General features: G+C 42.2%; 1 protein-coding gene across 1 annotated transcript in view; it reads right to left on the reverse strand.

Annotated features, from left to right (window-relative positions):
• Positions 1-19,013, reverse strand: part of lrrk1 (leucine-rich repeat kinase 1) — a 266,364-nt gene that overhangs the window by 177,787 nt on the left and 69,564 nt on the right. Inside the window, exons 5-6 of the mRNA XM_060941094.1 lie at positions 14,211-14,390; positions 5,960-6,108 (exon numbers count right to left, since the gene is read on the reverse strand). Of these exons, the coding sequence (XP_060797077.1) occupies positions 5,960-6,108; positions 14,211-14,390 (329 nt within the window). The remainder of the gene's footprint in view (positions 1-5,959; positions 6,109-14,210; positions 14,391-19,013) is intronic.

Genomic DNA, 19,013 nt, shown 5'->3' on the forward strand with positions numbered 1-19,013 from the left:
CAGAAAAAGCTTTGTTGATGCTCATCAGGCTGGAAAAGGTTACAAAACCATCTCTAAAGAGTTTGGACTCCACCAATTCACAGTCAGACAGATTGTGTACAAATGGAGGAAATTCAAGACCATTGTTACCTTCCCCAGGAGTGGTCGACCAACAAAGATCACTCCAAGAGCAAGGCGTGTAATAGTTGGTGAGGTCACAAAGAACCCCAGGGTAACTTCTAAGCAACTGAAGGCCTCTTTCAAATTGGCTAATGTTAATGTTCATGAGTCCACCATCAGGAGAACACTGAACAACAATGGTGTACATGGCAGGGTTGCAAGGAGAAAGCCACTGCTGTCCAAAAAGAGCATTGCTGCTTGTCTGCAGTTTGCTAAAGATCACGTGGACAAGCCAAAAGGCTACTGGAAAAATGTTTTGTGGACAGATGAGACCAAAATAGAACTTTTTGGTTTAAATGAGAAGCATTATGTTTGGAGAAAGGAAAAGACTGCATTCCAACATAAGAATCTTACCCCATCTGTGAAACATGATGGTGGTAGTATCATGGTTTGGGCGTGTTTTACTGCATCTGGGCCAGGACGGCTTGCGATCATTGATGGATCGATGAATTCTGAATTATACCAGCGAATTCTAAAGGAAAATGTCAGGACATCTGTCCATGAACTGAATCTCAAGAGAAGGTGGGTCATGCAGCAAGACAACGACCCTAAGCACACAAGTCGTTCTACCAAAGAATGGTTAAAGAAGAATAAAAAGTTAATGTTTTGGAATGGCCAAGTCAAAGTCCTGATCTTAATCCAATCACAATGTTGTGGAAGGACCTGAAGCAAGTGGTTCATGTGAGGAAACCCACCAACATCCCAGAGTTAAAGCTGTTCTGTATGGAGGAATGGGCTAAAATTCCTCCAAGCCGGTGTGCAGGACTGATCAACAGTTACCAGAAATGTTTAGTTGCAGTTATTGTTGCGCAAGGGGGTCACACCAGATACTGAAAGCAAAGGTTCACATACTTTTGCCACTCACAGATATGTAATAATTTTCCTCAATAAATAAATGACCAAGTATAATATTTTTGTCTCATTTGTTTAACTGGGTTCTCTTTATCTACTTTCAGGACTTGTGTGAAAATCTGTTGATGTTTCAAGTCATATTTTTGCAGAAATATAGAAAATTCTAAAAGGTTCACAAACTTGCAAGCACCACTGTAAATAAATTTAGCTAAAACCTAACATGGGTAAATAAATATCGCTAAATATTAGTGTGGGTAGATCAAAAAGCACAATAGATTAGAATGGGTAGATAAATATAGCCAAGTATTTCCACAGATATATACATTTATCAAATAAATACAACCCCAATTCCAAAAAAGTTGGGACGCTGTGTAAACTGTACATAAAAACAGAATGTGAAGATTTGTAAATCATGGAAACCCTATATTTCATTGAAAGTAGTACAAGAACAACATATCAAATGTTGAAACTGAGAAATTTTATTGGTTTTGAAAAATATATGCTCATTTTGATTTGATGTCAGCAACATGTTTCAGAAAAGCTGGGACAGGGGCAACAGATGACTGAAAAAGTTGTGTAATGCTAAAAAAAAAACCTAATTTGGTTAATTGGCAACAGGTCAGTAACATGATTGCGTATAAAAAGAGCATCCCAGAGAGGCAGAGTCTCTCAGAAGTAAAGACGGGGAGGGGTTCACCACTCTGTGAAGGACTGCATGGGCAAACAGTGCAACAATTTAAGAATAACGTTCCTCAATATAAAATTGCAAAGAATTTGGGGATTACATCATCTACAGTATGGTCCATAATATCATTAAAGGATTCAGAGAATCTGGAGAAATCTCTGTATGCAAGAGACAAGGCTGAAAACTGACATTGGATGCCTGTGATCTTCAGGCCCTTAGGCGACACTGCATTAAAAGCAGACACGTGTCTGTAGTGGAAATCACTGTATGGGCTCAGGAACACTACAGAAAACCATTGTCTGTGAAAACAGTTCATTACTGCGTCCAGTTAAAACCAGATATAAACAATATCCAGAAACAACAGCACCTTCTCTGGGCCCGAGCTCTTTTACGACGGACTGAGGCGAAGTGGAAAATTGTCCTGAGGTCTGATGAATCAGAAGTAGAAATTCTTTTTAGAAATCATGGACATTACATCTTCCAGGCTAAAGAGGAGAGGGACCATCCAGCTTGTTTTCAGTGCACAGTTCAAAATCCAGCATCTGTGATGGTATGAGGGTGCATTAGTGCACATGACATGGGTAGCTTGTACATCTGGGAAGGCATCATTAATGCTGAACGATATATACATGTTGTTTCAGAGCAATATGCTGCCATCCAGACAAAATCTTTTTCAGGGAAGGCCTTCCTTCTTTCAACAAGACAATGCCAAACCGCTTTCTGCACATATTAAAACTGCATGGCTCCATAGTAAAAGAGTCAGGGTGCTAAACTGGCCTGCCTGCAGTCCAGACCTGTCTCCCATTTAAAACATTTGGTATATTATGAAGTGCAAAATAAGACAAAGGAGACCCCGTAAGCAACTGAAATTGTACATCAGGCAAGCATGGGACAACATTTCTCTTTCAAAACTACAGCAATTGATCTCCTCAGTTCCCAAACATTTACCGGGTGTTGTTAAAAGTAGATGTGATGCAACGCAGTGGTAAATATGCCCCTGTCCCAACTTTTTTGAAATGTGTTGCTGGCATCAAATTCAAAATGAGCATACTGTATATATTTAAAAAAACAATGACATTTCTCAGTTTCAACATGTGAAATGTTGTCTTTGTACTATGCTCAATGAAATACAGGGTTTCCATGTTTTGCAAATTATCGCATTCTGACTTTATCTACAGTTTACACAGCGTCCCAACTTTTTTGGAATTGGGGTTGTACCATAAATAAATTCATGTAGCTAAAAAAATACCATGGGTAAATAAATCTGACTGAATATAAACATGGGTAGATTAATCTTGGCTACCTAAATATTGGGTAGGCAAAAATATCAAAGTATTGGCATGGATAAAAAAAATCATCTTGAATATTAGCATGGGTAGATACATCTCACTAAATACTGGCATGGTTAAATACCTACTTAATCTACTTAAATATTACCATTGGGTAGATAAATATAACTAAACAGTAGCATGGGTAAATAAATATAATTATATTAGTATGGGTAGAGAAATCTAGCAAAATATTAGTATGTATAAATGAATCAAGCTAAAATTGGCACAGGTAGATCAAGCTATTTAAATAACATGGCTAGGTAAATATAGCTACATAGCTACAGTCAGGTCCATAAGTATTTGCACAGTGACAATTTTCGTAATTTGCCTCTGTACACTACCACAATGGATTTGAAATGAAGCAATCAAGATGTGATTTAAGTGTCAACTTTCAGCTTTAGTTCAAGGCCTTTCCCAAAAATATTATATCAATCATTTTATTAATTACAGCCATTTTTACACAGTCCCTTCATTTTCACAGGCCCAAAAGTGCTGACTGATAAGCAGGTTCCTAGCAGGTTTTGGACTGTTTCATCATTATTTCATGAAAAATTAAAGAGATAAAAAGGTCTGGAGTTGATTCCAAGTGTTTCATTTGCATTCAGCAGCTGTTCGTGGGAACTCTCAATATGTGGTCCAAAGAGGTGTCCGTGCAAGTAAAGGAAGCCATCATTAGGCTGAAACACACCCCGACCTATCAAAGATATAGCAGGAACTATATGAGCTCAGCAACACCAAGATGCTTGGAAGACTACAAAAGATAACTTAAGTGGATGACTCTAGAATTCTTTCCTTGGTGAAGAAAAACCCCTTCACACCATCTAGCCAAGTCAAGAACACTCTCAAGGAGGTATCATTTTCAAAGTCAAGAGACACCTTCATGAATGTAAATACAAAGGGTTTGCCTTAAGATACAAACAACTGGTACACTCAAGAACAGAAAGACCAGATTAGATTTTGCTAGAAAGCCTGCCCAATTCCGGAACAAGATTCTTTGATGAAGAATGAAGATGAACCCAAGATTAACTTGTACCAGAATGATGGGAAGAGAAGAGTATGAAAAAGGAAAGAAAGGACTCATGGTCCAAAGCATGCCACATCATCTATCAAACATCTTGGACATGAGGATGTATGGCTGGCACTGGAACTGCGTCACTGGTGTTTATTGATGATGCGACTGCTGACAGAAGTAGCAGGACGGATTCTGAAGCATATATATCAAGCACAGCACCAGTCACTCCTCACAATAATGAACAATACTGTCCAGATCACTTCTACATCCGTAGAAACCCCTCTGAACGTATACTGTGTGCACTGACTATCAGCGTCAGTACTTTACAGCGAACTGCTAGCTACACATGGTTAAAATGGCTCTTGTGCAATACTATCTGGGTAATACTGGTAATACTACCTGTGCAATACCATCTTTGTAATACACTTATGTTAACTATATATCTGCAAACCTGTTAATTTATGCAAATTTGTTAATTTTTTTAAATAACTAAATTTATAGTTTATTTCTTAGGCAAAATTACAAAAACTCTGCCACTGTCCAACTACTTATGGACCTGACTGCATATAATCATTGTTAAATAAATAAAAACAAAAACTTACACAGTGCATTTTCTGGTGATAATTCATGTAAAAACAAAACAAAACAAAACCCAAGAAGACAGTCATATCTATATCCCCCGTCCTATATACCAACTATATACCAAGTTTCAAGATATTATTTGTCACATTTTTCAAGTTGTGCTGCAGGAAACCAACCCTACCTCTTTACACTGACCTCAGCAGCCCATGGCATAAACCCACCGGACCTTTGGTCCAGGTGAGCTAAAAATTAAAATTTCTCACATTTCTTAGTATCAAAAGGCACATATACATTACTTAATCAATACATATACCAACTTTCAAGACAATACCACTCATAGTTTTCAAGTTCTGCTCCGGAAACAAAACCTCCCTCTAAGACTAACCTGAGAGACTAAGCCTGAAATTGTTTCCATGGAAACATGAAAAATTAAAATTTCTCAAATTTCTTAGTATGAAAAGGCACATCTACATCACCTTGTTAACGTGTATACCAAGTTTCAAATCCGTATCATGAATAGTTTTGGATATACTGTATGCTCCGGAAACGAACATTGCTCTTAGAAACTAAGTCAAAATCTATTTTTTTTTAAATGTCAAAATTTGAAAAATACTTTTTTCCAAAAATCCAAAATAGCAAAAGACACCAGTTCACATGTTGCATGATATGTATACAAAGTTTCATGAAGGTATCTTCAGTAGTTTTAAAGATATGGCCCGGAAACAAAAACATGACCGGAAGGAACCCGTTTCTATATCCCCGGCCAAACTTATAACATGGACGGAAGGAACCCGTTTCTATATCCCCGGCCAAACTTAGTTTGCGTGGGGGATAAAAAAAATTACTCCTCATAAAGGCAACTTTGGGACCAAAAGGTCACTGGTTTTATTCCCTGAACTAGCAGGAGTGGCTGAAGTGCCCTTGAGCAAGGCACCTAACCCCCAACTGCTCTCCAGCCTGCTCTGGGTATATTGTACATCACTCTGAATAAGTGCATCTGCTAAATGCCATTAATTGAATGTAATGTAATTTTCTTTGCTTAGGAATGTGACACTTTTTTTTTTTAACCTTTGTGGTTTAGTGTAGCGCTATTGCTAATGTTTGCTATCTGTGGTAAATAACATTCACCCCGAACACATTTCAATTAATTTTATAATTTCAATGCAGCAACAATCGATCATACTCTCAAATATAATATAAATGTAGTAAACCAGGCAAATGTTAACAGTTCTGAAAATACAGACGGTAAAAACATCCACAGTAAGTGGCTCTAAATATTATGTGACTCTAAACCATTGGAGTGTTTGTAAAATAAAGTCACAGCTAAAGTAGGCTCACCTGCTGCACCCTCCCATCACTGTGTGTATCTTTGTCCTCCACCAAGCGCTCTCTCAGCAGCTCCTCTGCGAACTTGCTGTGGTCCATCAATGTGTAAGAAGAGAAGCCGGCTCCATTCTCCAGCAAAAACGTTGCTATCTCTTTATTTCCTGAACCAGAAAACAAGGAGGTGTGAAATTATTTTGAATCACGGTGATACTACAACAGGAAGTGTAAGATTCTCTCTTGCCTCACTTTTTAGCCTTAAAGAGGAACTATTTCTTCTGTCACCAGGATCCAAAAAGGAAAAAAAGTAGTGTATAAAAATCCCCTAATCTGATCTGAGGCTGTGGCTTCAGATCAGGCCGAATACCCAGACATTATTACCCGACTGAAAGACAGTTTAAAGAACACAGTCATGAACATCACTGTGCTTCATGGAAATATTAAGGAAACCCCTTAGAGTTTATTAAAGGAGAACTGAAGGCAAATTTATCATCAAAATTATATTTATCTCATTTTATTAAATACAGGAATGCATTTTGATAGCTATTTTGTCACTGCTATAGCAAGTTATGAGCGTTTGAAATATGCTAGTAATATACATCAGTCCATATATCAAAACAATGGCCATAAACGAGAGATTCATTGAGACCTGTGCGAGACATCGTAGGACGGAAGCAAACGTACAGCGGAAATCAAAGCCACCAACATCTGCCAACGTTGTCAAAAGATTCGTGCGTCCTCTTTCGAATGCTGATGTAATCAAGCCGGAAGTTTTGTTTGTTTTGATAGCAATCAGGAAAGTTTGAAAAAAGTAGGCAGTAATCATCATTTAAACTTGTTTTTATGCAATATTTTGTTTGGAAAACAGTTTTCAAAATGGCGGCACTGACACCTGGCTGACACTTCACGTTTCAAAGTCTAGCACAAGTCTCGTGAAGATCGCGTGGATAAGCAACGCCTGCCGTGGACCAAACGAACTAAATTCAGCATGGCTAAAAACCGAATAGGCCGATAAGTATAATATTTAATTGCAATTAGTTGCCAATACGAGCCACGATATAAGGTTACTAAAACCGAAAATGTAATTGAATAACACGTTAATTAAGAAATAAAGCAAGTTTAAAAATGATTTCAGTTCGCCTTTAAACACTTATTAAAACAATGCAATGCAGATAACTTAACTGAAGGCACATTAATTAACGCTTTGAGCTACAGATCAGAAAGTTGTTAGTTCAAATCCCAGCTTGATCAAATTTCTACTGTTGGGCCTTTGAATGAAAGCCCGTATTTCTGGAAAGGCTCTTTATAGCACTGCTTTCTCTAGCATAACACATATTTTGTAAGTTCTGTCAATTTTTTGCAAGCTCTGTCAGTATGTCCTACAGTGTGACATGCCCCAAAGGTTTCCTCAAGCTGAAACAGTGTGGCATGGACATTCTTTTTAACTCCATTCAGTACTAATCATTTGAATTTAACCATGTGCACCATTTCAGTTTGAGAGAACTGAGGCCTGTGGGGCATCAGACAACACAATATATAATATTGACTTCATCTCTGAGAGCACATTTCTTAGGTTTTGGTAGCAATTACAGTTCTATTCAGGATAATAAATGGATGTTTGCTGACTGTTATGATGACAGGATGGCTAACATCCACATGAAATCATTTTGAGGAGTTACTGTTATGCAGTCAGCTACAGTATGGTGTTTCACTTCCTGGAATTAAAACTGGCTAAACTGCAAATGAAACTCTAGCACTAACAGATAAAACTAGTTCTTCCATTAAATATGCTATCAGTCAGCTGAATTTCTGAAATGCCAGTTACACGATACGGCCAAATGTTTGTGGACACCTTACCATCACACCTATAATGTGCTTTTTCAACAACAGCCCATTCCACTTTCCATCCATCATCCATTATCTGTAGCTTATCCTGTTCTACAGGGTCACAAGCAAGCTGGAGCCTATCCCAGCTGATTATGGGCAAGAGGCAGGGTACACCCTGGACAAGTCGCCAGGTTATCGTAGGGCTGACACAGAGACAAACAACCATTCACACTCACATTCACACCTACGGTCAATTTAGAGCCACCAATTAGCCTAACCTGCATGCCTTTGGACTGTGAGGGAAACCAGAGCACCCACAGGAAACCCACGCGGACATGGGGAGAACATGCAAACTCCACACAGAAAGGCCCTCACCGGCCACTGGGCTTGAACCCAGGACCTTCTTGCTGTGAGGCGCCAGTGCTTACCACTACACCACCGTGCCGCCTCCATTCCACTTTGCTGTTATAATAACCTCCACTCTTCTGGGAAGGCTTTCCACTAAATTTTGGAGCATGGCTGTTGCGATTTGCACTCATTCAGCCCCAAGAGCATTAATGAGTTCCGGCACTGAAGTTGGCCAAGGAGGCCTGGGGTACAGTCTGTGTTTTAATTCTCATACCAACGGGGTTCTGTGGGGTTGAGGAGTGGCCTCTACAGAGCTCTGACAACATCTTTCACTCCACCTGCAGCAAACCATGTCCTCATGGACCTCACTTAGGGGCATTGTCATGCTGGAACATGTTTGGGTTCCTTAGTTCCAGTGAAGAAAATCTGTCATGCAACAGCTTGCAAAGACAATCTAGTCAGTTGTGTTCTTCTAACTTTGTGGCAACAGTTTGGAGATGGGTGTGATGATCAGGTGTCCACAAACCTTTGGCCATATTGTGTATGTGATGATGAAAATGCCATGTTCTCATTGTTAAAATTCTTCACAAGGTATAAACTAATATTTCATTGCTAGTAATTATGTGCTGCCGTGCAAAGGCAAACTGCAGCATCTGCATATTGTGTCGATGGCAAAAGATGGTCCAATAGCGAATAGGTGACGCTATCAGACCATCTTTTGCCAACAACACAATATGCAGATACTGCAGTTTGCCTTTGCGTGGCAGTGTGGCGGTCTGGGAAAATCTGTCCAATGTGTTTTTTTTTTTTTAAACCTACCCTTCACACCTCAACTTTAAAGGTAGACTGCATTTCAGATTTTTCAAGTCTAGGTTGTAAAAATAATTTTCCCCAACATCCAATTATTTTTTGTTCAGTGGAGCGAAAGCTATTGAATTTTAATTACAGACTTCCAATTTTATTCGTTTTTTTTTTAAAATAGAACAATTAATGAATTTACGGCCACATGGCCCTAAATTCTCTGCTATTTTTTCCTGCTTCAACATGACGCAATACAAGATACGACGTTATGCATCACATGGTAGGCTTTCCCCGTTCGCACAAGGCATTGTGAGATACAAATTTCAAACAGGAGAGGAAAATGGAGGACATGAGTGTGCAAATGAGACGTGAAAGACCGACTACAGTAACAGAAAGCGAGAGGAAAAGACATTATGTTGCAAAAGAAAGGAAATGCAGGACCAAACGAATAAATATTGGCGGTCAGCGAGCACCTCGGTGTGATCAGCTGTTCCATTTAGTGAAAGAAAGATGTAACTGTCAGTGCACGGTCAAGGTAAACCTACGCATGCGCACATGAACTTCCTCTGTCTGCTTGATTGCGTGAAGCGAGCAATTTCATGCACATGATTTGCTCGGGAATCCCCTCAAATTAAATAACTTCCTAGCTACAGAATGACCTGATATTTTGTGAGATATTACAGAAATAAACATACATCACAATGACCAAATGTCAGAAGGAACTAAATTTGACCGATTTTATGAAATTGAAAGGTCATCGAGCTTTAAGAAACTATAAACACATACCAAAATGATGTGGAAATATTTAACATAAATTTGTCTATGCTCTGTCAGGTAAGGAGTCAATTTAACAAATACAGTAGTAAAACAGGAATTCAGTCTAAATATGTTTAAAACCTTGCTAGCTAAGTGTTTAATCCTCACAGCATGAATGTCAGGTTTTGACCAAGTTGTTAGATAGCTATGTAATGCAGTGAAATGGGCATAAGTCTAATCAATTAAAGGAGAACTGAAGGCAAATTTTTTTATTATCAAAACTCTACTTCTCATTTTTATTAAATATAGGAATGCATTTTTGATAGCTATTTTGTCACTGCTATAGCAAGTTATGAGTGTTTGAAATATGCTCTGTAATATATCAGTCCACCCTGATATATCTGGGTGCTACACCCTGATAGTCTGTAATATATCAGTCCACCCCTCCTAGAACTGCCACCTTATTGTGGTGGAGGGGTTTGTGTGCTTAAATGATCCTAGGAGCTATGTTGTCGGGGGCATTACGCCCCTGTCAGGGTTTCCCAAGGCAGACAGGTCCTAGGTGACAGGCCAGACCAAGAGCAGTTCACCAAAACCCTTATGGGGAAACCATCGAGGACCGTGACGTTGCCCGGTATGGCACAGCCGGGGCCCCACCCTGGAGCCAGGCCTGGGGTTGGGGCTCGTATGCGAGCACTTGGTGGCCGGGCCTTTGCCCATTTGGCCCGGCCGGGCTTAGCCCGAAGAGGTGACGTGGGCCCGACCTCCTGTGGGTTCACCACCCACAGAGGTAGCAGTAGGGGTCTGGTGCAGGTGTGGATTGGGTGGCAGTCGAAGGCAGGGGCCTCGACGACCTGATCCCCGGACACAGCGGCTAGCTGTTGGGACATGGAATGTCACTTCGCTGGGGGGGAAAGAGCCTGAGCTTGTGCGGGAGGTTGAGAGGTACCAGCTAGAGATAGTCGGGCTCACCTCCACGCACAGCTTGGGCTCTGGAACCCAGCTCCTCAAGAGGGGCTGGACTCTCCACTTCTCTGGAGTCGCCCATGGTGAGCGGCGGCGGGCTGGTGTGGGCTTGCTTATAGCTCCCCAGCTCAGCCGCCATGTGTTGGAGTTTACCCCAGTGAACGAGAGGGTTGCCTCTCTGCGCCTTCGGATTGGGGAGAGGGCTCTTGCTGTTGTTTGTGCCTACAGGCCGAATAGCAGTATAGAGTATCCGGCCTTCTTGGAGTCCCTGGGAGAGGTACTGAGGGGTGCTCAGACTGGGGACTCCATTGTGCTACTGGGGGACTTCAATGCTCACGTGGGCAATGACAGTGACACCTGGAGGGGCGTGGTTGGGAGGAACGGCCTCCCCGATCTGAACCCGAGTGGTGTTTTGTTATTGGACTTCTGTGCTAGTCACGGTTTGTCCATAACAAACACCATGTTCGAGCATAGGGGTGTCCATAAGTGCACGTGGCACCAGGACACCTTAGGTCGGAGGTCGATGATAGACTTTGTTGTCATTTCATCTGATCTCCAGCCCTATGTCTTGGACACTCGGGTGAAGAGAGGGGCTGAGCTGTCAACTGATCACCACCTGGTGGTGAGTTGGATCTGCTGGCAGAGGAGGAAGCCGGACAGACCTGGCAGGCCCAAACGTATGGTGAGGGTCTGCTGGGAACGTCTGGCCGAGCACTCTGTTGGGGAGGTCTTTAACTCCCACCTCTGGGAGAGCTTTTCCCAGCTTCCGAGGGAGGCGGGGGACATTGAGTCTGAGTGGACCATGTTCTCTACCTCCATTGTGGATGCAGCTGTTCGGAGCTGTGGCCGCAAGGTCTCCGGTGCCTGTTGTGGCGGCAATCCCCGAACCCGGTGGTGGACACCAGAATTAAGGGATGCCGTCAAGCTGAAGGAGGAGTCCTATCGGGCCATGTTGACCTCCGGGACTCCTGAGGCAGCTGACGGGTATCGGCAGGCCAGGCGTGCTGCAGCTCGGGCAGTTGCGGAGGCAAAAACTTGGAACTGGGAGGAGTTCGGGGAGGCCATGGAGAAGGACTATCGGTCGGCCTCGAAGAAATTCTGGCAAACCGTCCGGCGCCTCAGGAGGGGGAAGCAGTACTCTGCCAACACTGTTTACAGTGCGGGTGGGGAGCTGTTGACTTCGACTGAGGACATTGTTGGGCGGTGGAGGGAATACTTTGAGGATCTCCTCAATCCCACCGTCATGTCTTCCATTGAGGAGACTGAGGCTGATGACTCAGAGGTGAACTCGTCCATTACCCAAGCCGAAGTCACTGAGGTGGTCTGCAAGCTCCTCGGTGGCAAGGCACCGGGGGTGGATGAGATCTGCCCTGAGTATCTCAAGTCTCTGGATGTTGTGGGGCTGTCTTGGCTGACACGCCTCTGCAACATCGTGTGGCGGTCGGGGACAGTGCCTCTGGAGTGGCAGACTGGGGTGGTGGTCCCTCTTTTTAAGAAAGGGGACCGGAGAGTGTGCTCCAATCACACTTCTCAGCCTCCCGGGGAAGGTTTACTCCAGGGTACTGGAGAGGAGAATTTGACCAATAGTCGAACCTCAGATCCAGGAGGAACAATGCGGTTTTCGTCTTGGTCGCGGAACACTGGACCAGCTCTATACCCTTCATAGGGTGCTCGAGGGTTCATGGGAGTTTGCCCAACCAGTCCACATGTGCTTTGTGGATCTGGAGAAGGCATTCAACCGTGTCCCCTGTGGTATTCTGTGGGGGGTGCTTCAGGAGTATGGGGTTCGGGGCTCTTTGCTAAGGGCTGTCCGGTCCCTGTACGAACGGAGCAGGAGTGTGGTTCGCATTGCCGGCAGTAAGTCAGACCTGTTCCCAGTGCATGTTGGACTCCGGCAGGGCTGCCCTTTGTCACCAGTTCTGTTCATAATTTTTATGGACAGAATTTCTAGGCGCAGCCAGGGGCCGGAAGGAATCCTGTTTGGGAACCACAGGATTTCATCTCTGCTTTTTGCGGATGATGATGTCCTGTTGGCTTCTTCAAACCAGGACCTTCAGCATGCACTGGGGCAGTTTGCAGTCGAGTGTGAAGCAGCTGGGATGAGAATCAGCACCTCCAAGTCCGAGGCCATGGTTCTCGACCGGAAAAGGGTGGCTTGCCCTCTCCAGGTTGGTGGAGAAGTCCTGCCTCAAGTGGAAGAGTGGATCTCGGGATCTTGTTCACGAGTGAGGGAAGGATGGCGCGTGAGATTGAAAGGCGGATCGGTGCAGCCTCCGCAGTGATGCGGTCGCTTTACCGGTCCGTCGTGGTGAAGAAGGAGCTGAGCCAAAAGGCGAAGCTCTCAATTTACCGGTCGATCTACGTTCCGACTCTGACCTATGGTCATGAGGTTTGGGTAATGACCGAAAGAACAAGATCACGGATACAAGCGGCCAAAATGAGTTTCCTTCGCAGGGTGGCTGGGCGCTCCCTTAGAGATAGGGTGAGAAGCACAGTCACTCAGGAAGAGCTCAGAGTAGAGCCACTGCTCCTCCACATCGAGAGGAATCAGCTGAGGTGGCTCGGGCATCTTTTTCGGATGCCTCCTGGACGCCTCCCTGGGGAGGTGTTCCAGGCATGTCCCCCCGGGGAAGACCCAGGACACGCTGGAGGGACTATGTCTCTCACCTAGCCTGGGAACGCCTCGGTGTTCTTCCCGAGGAGCTGGCTGAGGTGTCTGGGGAAAGGGAAGTTTGGGCTTCCATGCTTAGACTGCTGCCTCTGCGACCCGGTCCCGGATAAAGCAGAAGACGAGACGAGAATATATCAGTCCATATGTCAAAGCAATGGCCATAAACGAGATTCACTGAGACCTGTGCAAGACATCGTAGGACGGAAGTAAAACGTACAGCAGAAATCAAAGTCACCAACAACTGCCAATGTTGTCAAAAGATGCGCGTGCCCCCTTTCGAATGCTGATGTAATCCAGCCGGAAGTTTTGTTTATATTGATAGCAATCAGGAAAGTTTGAAAAACATAGTCAGTAATCGTCATTTAAACTTGTTTTTGTGCAATATTTCATTTGGAAAACAGTTTTCAAAATGGCGGCACTGACGCCTGGCTGACACTTCACGTTTCGAAGTTTCGCACAAGTCTCATGAAGATCGCGTGGATAAGTGACGCCTGCCATGGACCAAACGAACTACATTCAACATGGCTAAAAACCGAATCGGCCGATAAGTGTAATATTTAATTACAACTATTTGCCAATATGAATAATGATATAAGGTTACTAAAACCAAAAACGTAATTGAATAACACGTTAATTAAGAAATAAAGCAAGTTTAAAAATGACTTCAGTTCTCCTTCAAGTGTGTAATCATATATCAACTGTCAAAATATCCACAATGCAATGTAGTCTTCAGAACTATATTCACCATTTGAAGGGTTTTTCCAGGCTGTCACACAATCACTAAAGCAGAAACAGTCTGGGAATACAGCTAGATGTCACATTCAAAAAGACATAATTCAGCTTTTGCATGAAACTCTCTTTTTTATGATTCCAAACTGAGTTTGGTGTTAAAAGTACCTGCCCTGGCTGCAGCATACAGCGGCAGGCCAGTAATAACTGCAAACTCGTCACTGTGTAGGGCGCAGTCCTCTGCATCAGCCTGATAATTGAGAACCAGCAGTTTCACCACCTCTAAATGGCCCTGCTGACATGCCGTCGCCAGCATCCAGTTCAGCAGATCTTTACGGATACAGGGAACTAAAGAAAGGTGATACAAGAAGGGACATTTAATCTCGAGCATATAGATAACCCTGAAAACAGTGGCATTTTTTATATTCCCAAACAAAATCAAATTTCTCAGTATGTCCTGTTCTCATTCACCAGAATTCAGACAAAATCACATTCACTTTACAAGGAAGTCGTTAAACGAAAAAAGACTGCATCTATGCTTTACCACCGTCCCTTTACGCTAAGTCAGAACTTTAGAGAGTATCAATTTGATAGCTAGAATGGGAACTGTAAGGATTTTTTTTTTTTTTTTTTTACACTTTTTAAATCCAGCATACATCATGATCAACATACTAAGATACCAACATACACAGTCACTAACTCTTAAAGTCTGTTCATCTAAATGGAATAAAATGTTTCAGAAATTAAACCTTCAGTTACACTTTTCGTTTTGACAGATCAGCTACACTGATGTTGATATATAGGATTTTAGAGTACAGTGGTAACAAAGAATACATGCTTACCACCTTTAGAAAACAGTCAGGGGTGGGTTTCTCGAAAGCCTCTTAAAGGCATATCACAGGTAAATTCAGGAGCAAGATCAATGTAATTCTCCTATTTTACATTAAACTTTGGTCAAATATCTGTCACATTTTGCATTTTGTGCAATTTTTTTACCTTGCGCAATACCAGAAAAATTCAGTTGAAATCAAGCCATTTGAGGCGAATTGGTCCGCCTCTGAAAAAACTTGGCATTTGGATTTCCCAGGAAACATTGATTTTCGTGACGTCACGTGTGGGACGCCTCCTTCTGAATCCTACGTCAGCGTTGGTTTGTTTATGAGAAAACGACCTGGTGGTTTTCTGCAAATTTCTTCAACATTATCACGTAATTATTAAAATGGTTAACAAATGTATCGTAGGAGGGTGTAGCAATACCAATCTTGACGGGATTAGTACTCATCGTTTCCCACATTTCGCTCAGGTGGCAATTCCATATTTCAAATGCAAAATCGCTAGCTCTTAAACTTGGTCTACACAGGCTGTGCACTGAAACCGTGCAAGTTCTCTCAGCCTGCTGGCGCTTCCGCAGGTGGCGTCACGAATCTGGCTCCAGACTCCCTTGGGATTTTTCCAGACGCGTTTTGTTATTTTATTTTTTTCTGCTGTAGACAGATGGCCTTGTGCAAAATTATCCTTCTGGATGAGTGTGTAAAGGGACATTCTTTCATATAAAAAAACCCCGAATTTGGTCCAGGATATGCACTTTAAGGCCAAGAGTGTCTTTAACTACCTCCTAAGATCCATCGTCAAGCTAATGTCGTTTTCCCGAACAACATCATAGCCAAAGTAGTCCTTTAGCCCATGTTTACATTAGACCGTATCAGCAGATCATCAGATTAACGTTTTTAAAACGATTAGTGCGCACACAGCAACACCAATACACGATTCGCGTGCACACAACAATACCAATACGCGGATACGCTCGGCTCCGCAGGCATCCTGCGCTCCAAATCACTCCGCCCTGAACAGCGAGTGCCCTCTGGAGGGTGCGCACTCCGGCCCTGCGCAGCTCACAGAGCGTGCGAGTGAAGCACACTAGCAGTGTTTTCGGGACTGAGCCGCTGTGTGTGTGATCCCAGTGCATATCACTTACCACTTGCAAGTGGAAGGATGGCAAGCCTAAAGACAATCATAACTACACAATGGGCAGTATTTGCATCAGTATTTGCAGTATTTTCATACTTTTATACTCTTTAATGAAAGGTGATACAAGGCGGAAGTCCGCGCCGTTTTTCAGCAGTTGCGTCACATGACCAACGCCAGCGAATCAGGAAGGTGGATGTCACAGTGACGTTGTCCAATGAGGACGCCAGCTAGAGCTCAGCACAGCGTGTTCGCGTATCTCAATGTTTACACAGCACCGGACTAGATACGATCTAGATTGAATACGTGGACGCTGGCGGATTCCCGTTTCCCGGCGTTTCCAGGTGGTTTAATGTAAACGGACAGTGCATCCGCGAAGAAAACGAGACAGATACGGTCTAATGTAAACGTAGCCTTATAGTTTGCTTGGAATTTATGAGAGAGAGAACAAAGAGCGACTCGTTCACAGCCGAATACACAGAATGTGCATGCGCTGCGGAGGGACTCTCACAGTCAGTGGGGGGAAACTGGTGTTGAATCTACTGCCGGTGTTCAATTATTTTTCTTGTACATTGCGAGTACATCAAGTTAATTATTAAATACATATAAGAAAAACATTATGAATATATTTCAATATGGTCTGGAATCACGTACGGATATCGGAATGTCACACTGATATCGCCACATTTTTAATAAAATTTAACTCCATGATGAGGCAAGTGATTATTGAATTTAGTGACATAAATGAGACACATTTCTGAACCTGTAACATTGTATGTGCGCATGCGTGCAAGAGAGAGAGAGAGGTTTTGATCTGTCTCTACCTAAGGAAGTATATATAAGAAGTCAATTCAACCTCCTTAGGTAGAGACAAATCAAAACCTACCTCTCTCTTTCTCTCTGCATGCCTGCACTTATTAGGGAAAGCATTGCCCACTTGGCATTGTGGATAACAGCTGAAATAATCCTGATTGTATGTTTGGGTAACAGTGAAATGAGCGGGCACAGGGAATATATTTACATAATTATTTAGTTTATTATTTGCTCATTCTTTTGCATGAACGTTTATTCGTTTAATTAAAAAACATGTTTGGAATAAAAAAAAATAAATATTGCCCAAAAATGTAAAATAGCTTCAATTATTAATTTATATTATATATGTAATGATAAATGATGATACAATATATTAACATATTTTAAACACTTTATATTTCATTGCTTTTTGGTAAAAAATTAACGCCATGTGACCTCATCGACTGGACTGAGCAACTACTAATGCCTATATCAGGGACGAGCATTGCAAAGACGCTCTTTGTCCTGTTGCTCTTTAGATTCCTTCTTACGAGTGAGTTCGGGAAAACCACGTCCATAGACAGCGTTCGTTGCTTAAGAGAGTCTCTCAACTCGCTCTTTAGCGCTAAAGGGCAACGTTATCGGGAAACCTACCCCAGATTTATGTATAACAAGGATATCGGTTTTGTAAGGTCAAGTAAAATTGGAATAATGGACTTGAAATGAAGGAAGAACTGCAGAAAGAAATTCAGATATACCTGTCAGAGAACAATAATGGGGAAGTTTCCCTGATTATGGTGTGGGATGCCGGTAAGACTGTTTTAAGGGGGAAAATCATAACAAAATTGGCACTATAAAAGAAGCTGATTATTATTATTATTTTTCCCTTACTAAATAATATGTATAGGACATATGTATACGGGGTTTGTGAATATGATTGTATAGGGATACACCTGAATATAGACATGTATGGATGAAGGGAATGTAGATGTATACGAGTGTGTGTATACAGGCGTAAATAAGCATATATGCTTTTTTGCATTCATTTTACTTACTTATTTATTTATTTTGAATTTGCCTACTTGATCAGGTGTATGTGTATAGGAGTATGGAGATGGATGGGAGTATTGGTGCTTTTAAAAAATATATACGTTATTTACCAGCTGGGAGGTCCGTATCGTGAAATACCGTGACGTGAGGTCTTGAAAGTACTGAGCGAGGCCCTCTGGGCCGAGGTCAGTATTCAAGGCCGAGGTCACGGTATTTCACCATACGGACCGACCTTAAGCTGGTGAATAATATTTTTTTTTTTTCTTTACCAAATTCTAACAGAAAACAAGAGCGCCCGAAAAGGAAAACCGAGCCAAGCCGCCATTTTGAATCCTCATTCACGGCTGTAATGCAAATGGCTTCCTCCTCGGTATACAAGTGCACTTCCATGGCAGGAAAAAAAAACTACATTTTGCCGCCTATGTAGTCCCCTATTTATACAAAATTGAGTCATTCAGGATTCAGCCATGTTTTTAGCTTTCTCCTGAAGTGTTTTCTTTTATTTCTTCTTCCTCAGGGTAGTAAAACTCGCTTTCACTGTGAACACTGTCGTTATCGCTATCCATGATGTAAAATTAATGCTACTCTCCTGAGAAATGCGACAATAAATGTTGACAAAAATTGCTACTATGTTTGTTGTTGTTGTGAACGAACGAGTCACCAGAGGTCCATAACCGGGGTCCATATCGTAGGATACGGACCCGCTCGCCAGCCAATCAGAGCACAGGATTTGATGGAAACTGGACTGCGAAAAAAATAAAAATATTTATTTAATTATCTTACTTCAGTTTGATGACAAAGACTGGTAACATGATGACAAAAAGCAACATGTATAACCTGTTTTTCAAATTAAAAAAAATTAATTAAAAAAACAGTCAAATGAAAAGATCTCAGAAGGCAGTGTTCTTTGCAAACATTCAACCTGCCTCTGATTACTGGGTGAATAGGGAGCATTTTCCCCCATATTGGATACACCAGATCCTATATTATAACTGCCAGTTAATAGCTTTCCCATTTTGTGAGTTGAGCAATTCCATTAATCTGTACTGTCCAGACCAAGCTAAATGCTATTTCAGTCTCCAAAGTAGAGGTTAATGTGTTAACACCATCCAGAAAATAGAGGAGCTTTAAAATCTGAAACGCTATGCAACCATATTCCACAGA

This window comes from Neoarius graeffei, chromosome 15, assembly GCF_027579695.1.
Source record: "Neoarius graeffei isolate fNeoGra1 chromosome 15, fNeoGra1.pri, whole genome shotgun sequence".
In the NCBI taxonomy this organism is placed as follows: domain Eukaryota; kingdom Metazoa; phylum Chordata; class Actinopteri; order Siluriformes; family Ariidae; genus Neoarius; species Neoarius graeffei.